General features: G+C 31.8%; 1 protein-coding gene across 1 annotated transcript; it reads right to left on the bottom strand.

Annotated features, from left to right (window-relative positions):
• Positions 1-4511: 4511 nt before the first annotated feature.
• LOC105800477 (transcription repressor OFP1) lies at positions 4512-5580 on the bottom strand. Its single transcript, XM_012631647.2, has one exon. The coding sequence runs from the start codon at positions 5432-5434 to the stop codon at positions 4547-4549; it is 888 nt and encodes a 295-aa protein (XP_012487101.1). The 5' UTR covers positions 5435-5580; the 3' UTR covers positions 4512-4546.
• Positions 5581-11304: the final 5724 nt, after the last annotated feature.

Genomic DNA, 11304 nt, shown 5'->3' with positions numbered 1-11304 from the left:
GCATCAGGGAGGGGGGTACATGATGATCACATGGTTTATATGAAATCATATGAGATGATAGTCAGCAAATACCAACTCTCACTCGTGCGCGGTGACTGTACCAATAGTATCATATTATTATATGATCTCAGATTCCCGCATGAGTTTTCTGTCCCCCCACTCGTGCACTTCATCATCTAAATCCATTTCTCATAATAATTTATAAATTTTAATCTCTTTCTAATCCTACACTTTTAAAAAATTTATAAGTTTCACAATGTCCAATCTTCAGAATCTTTTAACATAAAAAGGACTGTAACGAAAGTCTACTTTCTCAAAATACTCAAAATTTTCACTATCATAATGTTTTCACATATCCTTATAAATTTGTCTATATTTAATCCATGCTATTTACGAGATTAAAATTAATTAATAATAACATATACAATACGTGCTATATATACAATTAAAATGTAAATATTATATTAAAATAAAGTTTTAATTGGATGGTAAATTTAATATTTTATCAATGCTGTGGATTCAAATTCCTTCGTATGCATATTTTTAATAAAAATATCAAAACACCTTCAAATAATGTAATTTATTTTAAATATAAATGACATTTTGTAATATTTCTAATCACAAGACACCCAGTTGATTCGTTACACTAACTTAATTAAGAGCTTAAATAATAGTATAGATATGAAATTAAAAATTTTATAAGCATTATTAAATAATTATCAAGTGTCGACCTTGTTCAATCTCTTTAAAAGGGTCACCAAAAACTTTTTTTGATCTTTTCATAGAAAAACCTTAGTCGTTCCATTTTTCTAAACTAAATCTTTGGTTTGTCAACGGTGTCGTCGATTTTTGGGTTGGTTGGTCACGTTTTCTTCAACATTATTTTTTATATTTTTGTTTTGTTTTTAATTTCAATCTACATTGTTGTGGTTTTATTTTATCCATATTTTCATCGTTTTTGTTTTCTTTGAAAGTAGATGTGATTTTATTTGTACTTTTTAGTCATGTTGTAGCATATATGTGAGATTTGTCACTATAAAAGTGTCACCAGATCTATTAGAAACTGTTTTCGAAGGGCTTTGTCATGATAGATCGTAGGTCATCTAAGACTTGGTCTTTTGTGCATCCTTGATACAGTCGGCCTCTTAGGGGGGGTTTCGCAGCTTTTTCTTGGTTGATCGGTGTCTATAGTCGAGTTGATTTGATGATGGTGAGCTTAGGATGCAAGTTCCAACGATTTGATCAAGTTGATGCATCTCTGGTTTGTTTTTGAATTATTCCAGTGTTGTAGTTATCGTAAGTTTAATTTTTTTAAAAATTATTTTACGAACATGACATTTGTACATTAATTTGTAGTGATTTATTTATCGTTTGAATTATAGATCATATCTTTACATTAATATTCATGGTTCCTATTAATGATAGTGTTTTTTTCAAAAGAAATACAAATTGTGGTTAGTCAGATTTTAAAAACTAATTACATAGCATGTTATATCCATAATGTGAAGATAGTAATGGGTCCAAATGGTGAGTAAAGAAAGCAAATTCCAAAGATGGATATATACAAAAGTCCATTAAAAAGGAGACGTGGGTCTAATGGCTTCATCTTTGGGAAATAAACAAAAAACAACAAGTAAAACAAAGTGGTTCTTGGACATACTCTCAACTGTCCACTCTAATCTTACCTCACCCACATGCAGAACTACCTATAAATAAATATATTCACTAATAAAAAATAAAAAAAATGCCTTTAATTTTTACCCTAATATAATTACATATGTCCTCGTCTAGAACTAGTTCATTCAAATAAAACACAGATTTGAATTTAGTTAACTTGAGAACTAAGGTTGATTCATTCGTATTAGATTATGTAAAATACATTTAAAGTCGAACCACTTAGCCTTCTCCACAGGGGTAAATTTGTTATAGAGGTCCTTTAAATTTTGTCAAATCATAAACTAATATGGATATGAAATTATATTTTGACCCAAAAAATTTCATTATTCTTTCTCTAATCCCTGAAATTAATGTCTTATTTTAACTCCATCCAAAACCCTACCACGAGAAAAACATAAAACAGAAGTAATCGTTACAAAAGTTAAAAGTCATGGCTGGGCCCTTATTTACGAATATAATTATATTAATTAATTGGGAACCCTTGGACCTTCAAACTTTGTAGGGTACCCTTTCAATTTGCCAATTTATATAAAACTACATATAATTTTTAATTTATGTAGAAATAAAGTGAAAAAGAAGAAGAAGAAAGAATCTTGTTGGGATGCAGCAACCAGAATCTACGGACTAGTGTTGGTCGACTCGTCTCCTCTGCTCTTTTATCCTTTTCCTCATTTTCATGCATATATATCTCATAATAATATTAATATTTAATAAGACTATCAAGTCTAAATTTTGATTAAAAATATATATAAGCTCGCTGACACATTCATTTAATTTCACTCAATTTCTTTTCGGGGAAAAATGGTTGGATGAATCATGTTTATGATGAACGCATTACTCTTATGTTAATGTTTTGAGAGAATTTTACTTTTGATTAATAATTGGAAAATATGATAAGTTTTTCCCATTGGTAGGGTAGGTAAAAGTAAACCAAAGTTTCAATCCCTTTGTCCCAGAAAGAAACAGCATCTCCAATCCCACCTTTCTTTTCAAAAGATTATTAAAAAGAAAACCAAACAACGGTGAAAGACTGTTACTTTTACAATATTAAGTTTAGGGTTTCAACCTATGTCTTAAATTTATAATAATAACAGTAAGAAATTATGTGTCGAGAAATCAAGATGGTGACAAAATAAAGGAGTCTCTATCCTCGATTTATTTTAATAATAATCACAATTTAACTAGTCAAAATCAGTTTAACCTTTTATCATGATGGCTTTAATCATGCTTCCAAATAACGTCGGTCGATGTTACCTTTTTATGTGTGAAAATATTGTACATTTTTTGGCTTTTATAATTATCTAAGTAACTTTATTTTTTAAAACATGGTAGAGATTAAAAGAAAAAAAGAAAAGAAAAGCTCAATGTCGTCCTCCAACAACGAAAGCTTTTGAGCTTTGGTATAGAAGTTTGAATTTCCAGGCTATTAAAGTTAAAATTTGAATTTTCACAGCTCTTTTATGTAATAATATATTTTAATAATGTACTATTGTCTCTGGATAGAAGGAGATTTTATATATTTATAGCTTTACAAATTATGAAGTTGAAGGAAGAAATTGTCAGGAATCGTACGAATTAGTCACCCTCTTACACAATCATCAAAAACATAATTATGATTCATCATAATATAATTATTCATATCGTATTTGAAAACGTGCCATATAATCAAATAATTAAGACAAACATTAATTTTAATTTTTTTTTTGAAGGAATGGATCTGGGGTTAGATTTTTCTTTTTTCTTCCGACACTCCTAATTTTAAATGTAATTATTCAAATAGAGATATAAGATATGTCTTTTTTGCGTATCATTCCCAAATTGGTTTGGTACTTGATTTACTCATTCAACTGACATCCCTGTCCTTTTTGCTCTCTTTGGGCATTATGCAAAACTCACAATGACTTGAGAGACGGGAAATCAACTTTATTCCAATCACATTTCATCCCCCAGTTAGATTGGTTAAATTGTAATCCGATTGGTATATTAGTTTAAATATAAGGATTGAATGAATAAAAACACCAAAATTTGGGATAAAAAATTGATGGTTCAACTTATTTAATTAATTATTGGACTGATGATCGACTCGGGATTTGATTGGTTTAACTATCAATCTAGTTTTTAAAACGTCGAGGGAAGCATATTTTTTATCAACTATTCGATGCCTCATGAATCTAGTGGGAAGGAGTTATCTTTTTAAAGGATTAAAGTGTAATTTTATCATTATATAAATTTATTAATTTAAAATTTTTAAAGGGAGGTTAACTGAAATTGTATCATCTTGGAGACATTAATTCTACTTTCAAATTTTTTAAAGGGATAAAAATAAAAATTTACATTCACAAACCTTATTTAGTGAGCATCAAAGGTTAGGGACAAGCCGCGCAAAGGCTCTACCTTTCCTTTGGTATACAACATATTGAAGAGCCTTTCCTTTGGATCTTAAATTGGGGTTTAAAAGCTTTAGTTGTTGTTGTTAAATTGCTTTGATTTATTTTATTTTTTAAAAAAGTGAAAATTTTGGACATAAATATAGTCATTATAACTTCAGCCAGTGCATGAAGTGCAGGAGGTAGCACATTAATGAGCTCTCAACCTATATTTAATGTTTTTTTTTCCCCATTTTCAAAACAAAGAAAAAGCTTTGCCAAGATTTTGCTGTAAAACATATGGATTACAGGACAAATTAGAAAAAGCTACATTATTCAAGCACTAAAATAAACAAAGCTTTGCCATCAATGGATTCTGTTTAGTTACCAGCTGCACATTAAGAACTAGCAGTATTTACTTGAAAAAACAAAGAGTAAATGACAAGAAAGTTAGAAAAAAAGAACCCATAAAAAAAAAATCTATATTTTTTTCATAAGTATAATTAGTTCATCCTTACATTACTTAAATCAAACCAGATTTGCTTAAAAACCTTGATGATGACATCATGGTATTCATCAGAATTGAGTGAAAGGTAACAAGCAAGTAAATCTTCTAAGTCCTTTGATGCCCTTATGTTGTTCTCCATAATCATTTCCACCATCGATTCCCTAAAGTCTCTTTGTGGATCACACGATGACTTCACCACCGCACAGCTACCGGAAAGACTCGAGCTTGAACTCGACGACACACTTTTCCGACCTTGAGCTGCTTGAATCCTTCTGCTTGCGATTCTTGGAGAATTCACTCTAAGCCTTACACCAGGAGAGTTCACTCTAATGTTCTTCTTGTCTTGTTTGACGACCTTGACGGAGACTGAACTTGTCCGATACTTGGTTGGTTCTTTAGCCGCCTTGGTTATGATCGGAGGGAGTTTATTATGGGACCATGAAACCATGTTATCGAATGATTCAGTTGTGAGAATACAATCAGCTCTGAATTCATGTTTCAAAGTGCTATCGTCAGAAGAAGGTGGAAGAGATGAAGCAACAACAAGCTTGGTGTTTAGTTTCTTAGATCGTTGTTGTTTGGAAGATTTTCTAGGTGGGTCCGGGAAAATATGGGGATCAATGGATTTGGTTTTTGTAGGAGAAGCATAGAATCTATTATCAGCTGGGATAAGTTCTCTTGTGAAATAATACGATTTTCTTGGATAAAAATGGTGGGGTTGCTTTGTTTTCGAAGAGGGTGATACAGGGTTTTGTTTTTTCCTGTTGTTGTTGTTGCTGTTGCTGCTATGGTTTCTGGTTCTGTTGCTGTTGGCCATGTCTTTCAGCTTGTAAAACCAGACATTGGGTATCATGTCTGATAACCGAAACTTGTAATTTCCCATGAAAGAGTTTGCTCTCTTCGTGTCAAAAAGTTAATGGTATTCAGAAAAAAAAAAAGAGAAAAATCTCTAGAAATGGATTTAGAGATATATGGGGAATAATGATGAGTGAAGGGAAGAAGATGTATGAGAACAGTGAAAAATAAATGGAGAAAGGGGTGGGGTCTAAGAAAGGATGAAATAGGGGAAAATAACTTAAATTATTATATAAGAGTTTTTTTTTTCACTTTCTTAAAAAAACTATTTTTATAATATTTATGAAAACGAGTTTAAATTTTACCAAATAATATTTAAATCCTAAAATTTAAAATTAGTATAAGAAAATGAAAATTCTAATTAAATTATCATAAACTATTCAAAAAATCCAAAAAAAATATGATGGAATCTAATAGCACTCACCTTATAAAATATTCAATCCTATACTTTAATTTGTTATGAGTTAAATTATTGTGATGTATTTATTAGAATCACTAATCACGTCTGGTTCTTTCTGAAATGCGTTGAGGTGCAGCAGTTGACTAGACATCTAGGGGTAAAGCACTGTTTTGGTGTGGGCTGCGAGAGTGGTACCAAATCGAGGCAAACTTTGAATACTAGATATGACCTCAAAATAACAGGGGTCAAGGTCGGCCAGTGAGACGATGGGGGATAAGCTTCATCGTCGAGAGGGAAACAACCCAAATCATCAGCTAAGGCCCTTAAATGATCGCTCAGTGATAAAGGAGGTGGAGATGGAGAGGCAGCCAAGAGGATTGCCTAGAAGCAGCCACTCAATCAGTGCGTAATAGCTCACTAATTGAGTGCTCTTACACCGAAGATGAACGGGGATAAGATATGTTAGCCAATTAATGTGAATTACAAGGTTTAACTGCACTTAAAAAAAATGAAAAATAGAAACTATTATGATGACCATAATTTAATTTTTAAATAATTTAAAGAATTTCCCGTTTTAATAATTTTAGTTTAATTATAAATTTCAGCACTTTAATTCATTAAAATTTGATCCTATATTTTATAAAATTTAAAAAGTTAATCCAATTCGATACCATTATTAATCCTTACTATTAAATCATTAACTTTAAAATTAACAATCCAATAATATATTCAATATTTGTAAATTATAATGACTGAATACTCGATTCCAATTTTAAAAAGTAAAGCAGACTCCAAATTTCATACTAAATAAATTTATATAATTAAGGTATTTATTTTAGAGATTGTGAAGAAATTTTGGTTAGTTGTATAAGCATAATGGATATGATTGAAAGATGTAGCCAACTAAGAGGTTTTTAATATATTGGTACGGTACAGGCCCCAGCATCTATGTGTTTCGTACCAGAGATTAAAAACTGAGTTGGGTTGATATGATTTTTTACCAAATGTTCGATCGACGTGGCTCACATGCCGGCCTTTAGGTCGACCCCACAAAACATCATTTTGTTTTTCTTTTACACGTAAACTAGTAAAAAGAGCTATATGAAAAAAAAGGGGTAGGGCAGCTCCATGTTCAGCTTTTATCTGCTCTACCCCTTTGCTTTCTGTTTGTAATCCAAACACTTATAGATACCCATCCATAGGGTCTAAATTTTATGAATCCTTTTGTTTTCTTTGCAAAAAAAAGAATCGGAAATGGCTAATTGAAAACAACAAAACCACTGATAATTCATAAAGGAGCTTTTGGTTGTGCTGAATTTTTTTGCATAAAATCAATGTACTGGTTGAAAACTTTGTATAGCATTATTAGGTTTTGGTTTAGGACAAAATCATGAGTCACAACAAAACACAAAGAAGGACTGGATCAAAGTGCAGAAACTAGGGTATTGGCTTGGGTTTGATGTTAAATATTATCAACTGTGTGGTGGGTAGAAGGTTATCCTATCGTTGTCCCACTTCTGGTTCATCCTTAAAGTGGCTAAATGAAAGAACTGCAACATGACCTTCCTTTTACTGATATGTCGTTGTGTCTTAACGCATATGGTGAGAAATTTCTTGGTGGGTACGTATTTATATACACACACATTATGATGACAAATATTCACCTGTCTTCTTCCATGGCTATCACTTTATTTATTTATTATTATTACATGTTTCATGGTGTTAGCTCAGTCACACTAATGTGTTCAACCAACAGGTTTATTAAGGCTAAAACAAGGGGTCATGTCTGTGTATGTAGGATTGAGGGAGCTCGGTTCCCAAGGTTTTAGGGTTGGTCAACTGGTCTGGTCCCCTGGTGGCCGGGTCTCTGGGCATATGTTGCTAGTGAAACATAACCAATGGTCTAGGTGTAGAGTTAATGTGTCCAAACCCTCTCTAATCAATTAGGGTGGGGACCTGCTCATTGTTTGTCCTGCTTCATATATTTTGTAGTTAATGTCACGTAGTATAAATTCAGGGAGGGCTATCCTTTTTATGCAATAAACCCATAATGTTCTTCGTACTTTGATGTGTTACGTAGGGGTGTTTTCACATGTATTTGGGCTTTGATGAAACAAGTATTCGGAGGAGATTTAAGGACCCAAACAGTTCTTTGTTGAGTTAAATGGTGAAGCAACCAATAAACGTTTAGACAAATATGGCCCAAATAAAAATAGCTTGGGACATGAATGGACCTGCCAATTCTAATTCAATTCACTTCTTGGTTGGATTGTAAAACTGATCTCAATCTAAAATAATTCAAATGTACAAGTAATTCAAAAGGTTAGAATTTAAGTCTCAAATTCAAATACCAAAATCTAAAATCATTAAAATTTTAAAACCCAAATTAAACCAACCTAGATTAACTTAATTCAAAATCAACTTCACCCGTCAAAATTTATGTCTAATAAAAACGGAAAAAGGCTTTTTATTTTATTATCTTTAAGGTTTTAAATGAGATATTGGTACTCACAAAGTATTCAAAATTAATAAAAAAATATTGAATTCGATTTTGGTAATCACTGGGCCGGGCTTGAACTTAAACTTAAACTTAATCGAATTTAATATAAAAAGTGATAAACGAGCTTGAATAACTTAGTTATTTCTCTAGCCGAACTCAATGCTAGAAATTGATATTTGATCAAGCTCAAGTTAATTTACGGATCAAAATTTGAAGGCAATCTTATTAACTAAAAGAAAGTATTGACACAATTTTGCTACATAATTTCCTGTTCGAATACGTTGATGTAATTAAAAGAACAAAAGAATTGATACAATGAATTTAGTGCATCAAACTGTGAACAACCAATTAGCTAAAGCTGTTTTTCCTTTTGCTAGGGCCAGACGGTGGCAAAGTTCCTTTGGGTAGAATATTTAGCACCAAGGGTCGATATTCGGGACCCTGTTTTCCCGGTAGCCGCAAGTGTGTTTTGACGACATTCTTGTCAGAATCTGGGGACTTGTAGCCACCTGCTAATGCCGAAACTTGGACATTTTGGTGACTAGCAACAACATTATCTGAGACGGGAACCTTGGGAAAACCTTCCGCGTCCATGAGTCGGACCCTGGCGCTGAAGGCTTGGGATATGAGCATGGCGTACAGGAATATCATGGCTGTGATGAAGCACCCAAAATTTTTCAACCCCATTGTTGGATTTTGGAAAACAGGCTATTTTCTTTGGATGAAATTGTAAAAACAAATAATTTGCAAGGCAAAGAGCAAGAGGGGGAGAGTGAGTTATGGAAACTGGGAAGACCTCTATAAAAAAGGGAAGTTCTTGGGTGCAGACATTGCGTGTTACTAAGCTGGAATGCAAAGAGGGTATTGACTTTTTTTCATGAAATCGACTTTGTTAAATTCTCTTTCCATGAAATGAATTGTCAAAGTTGAAGAACTAACACGTTTTCTTGTCGGTGCTTTGTAACATCACCCGTTATTCAACTCTACAAATCTCGATCCATTTAAATGCCGGAAATTGCATAAACGAATTACTACCTTGCTTCTATGATGGTTTAATTCTTTTATCCTTAACTTTACACTCAAACAACCCAAGTTGTTCGTCTCTCTAGAGGGTTTCATAGTATGTGTAGTTTGACATAATTTCTCTGTTTCCAAATTTGCTGGACATTTTGTGATTGGTTCATCATATTCGTTTTTAATCTCACTCTTCTTCCCAATTCAACAGCGTCTTCTTGTAACATTTACGACCATTTAACAATGTAATAACTTAAAGCTGTAGTTGCAAGCAAATAGATTGGTTCTATTGAACAAATAGTAATATTATACCAAACAAGCCTTAAACCCAAAAACAAATCAGCATTTAACTAAACATAACACGGGCCTCAATAATAATATCAAAGCAGAGTTGCTCATGGGCAGGCCAGGTTCAGATCGGGCTAAGTAAAAATTAAGCCCAGGTTTGGTTTGGCCTCGAGAGGGGCTTAAAATTTTGTTCAATCTCGGTCCAAATAAAAATACTAAAATCCGAGCCCAGCTCAGTTTGCCCGTATTAAAATTTTTATATTACTTTTTATATAAAATAATTTTTAAAAATATAATATATCAAATATACTAAAAACATTAAAATAAATGTTTCTCAATAAATAGAAAAAAAATTAAAAAATATATACTTAAATAACACTAAGATAAGTGAGCAAGCAAATACCTCTAAAATAATAGTAAAATTAATAATAAAATAAGAGTTATACATATTCAAACACTAAGAACAAAATAATAGCAATATAAGAGCGAAATAATAGCAAAACAATAAAAAAATAACAAAAATTTTCTTTTGCAAATTCGAGCCGGGCCCAGACAAAAAACAACAACAACATTTTTGTTTAAAACCATTTTTTTGATCTATAATTTTTACCCGAACTGTCACTTTTAGATGGAGAAGCCAAGGACATGCGATGGGCAGCTCAGCTCTCGCACTCTGACCGCATAACATCTTTAAGTTGAAGCTCTAAAGTGAACAATTTGTACTGTATTCGAATATCCAATTACAAGAAACAACAGCTAGACATTGATACAATCTCTTATGTTTTATAGGATACTGGATCCTCTCATTTAGATCCAGTTTAGTCTCGAGACATTAGTAAATAACTTATTATCATAAAAAGTTGAGTACGTGGAGTGTGGTTCTATATTTCTTCGATTATTAGGGTTTTAAAAACACAACCATAATATAACAATAGAATATGCATTATATATATAATTTTGGCAAAATAAACATGCAGGATTGTCTCTTTTGGTCTATTCAGTTGACTTTAACTTGCGACAATAAAATTTCTTAATTGGCAGGCTGCTTACCAATTGAGAATTTAGCTATTGTATCATCCTATTTGCTAAAAATGTGATCAAATTGCTGAGGGTGCCGCTTATCTCCATGATTTCATGCTTCATCAGTGACACTTGCGAAGTAGTAATTTTAATGATATAATCCGTGCAAAAGTTGTAAAAATCATTATTCACGTCAAACAACAAATCTGTATATTTTTTAATGTTTAACCAACAATATTGACAAATGTGGATATTTTGTCATTACAATGTGGGGTTAATTGACAGCATGGTTTTTAAATTAATAACAGTCGTAATAATGAATTAACTCATAATCTCGACCTTTGGCAACATCTTAGAGCTCGTAATGATCTCATTACATCAAAAAGCCGATCGGAAACAAGATCTTAGTTCTCTTTTCTGACTGTATGGCTTTATGCATCGAGGAAAAGATACGGAAAACCAAAGCAACAAATAATTTAATTAACAATCATTACTTAATTAATCAAACTTTTTAATATACTTACATCATTTTATTCATATACATTCTCCACATATTGTGCTTTTGTAAATTATTATTTTTATTTTATGTATTTTCCTGTTAACAATGTTGTTACTTTTTTTATATATAATTATAGGTTTTTTTTAAATAATGGAACTATTATAGGGTTCTTAGTGG

This window comes from Gossypium raimondii, chromosome 9, assembly GCF_025698545.1.
Source record: "Gossypium raimondii isolate GPD5lz chromosome 9, ASM2569854v1, whole genome shotgun sequence".
In the NCBI taxonomy this organism is placed as follows: Eukaryota; Viridiplantae; Streptophyta; class Magnoliopsida; order Malvales; family Malvaceae; genus Gossypium; species Gossypium raimondii.
Note: the sequence above shows the minus strand (reverse complement) of the source record. Positions and strands in the feature narration are given on the sequence as shown.

Bases quoted from the DNA above. Each gene is read 5' to 3' on its own strand.
- LOC105800477 (XM_012631647.2), bottom strand. From the start codon at position 5,434: ATGGGAAATTACAAGTTTCGGTTATCAGACATGATACCCAATGTCTGG.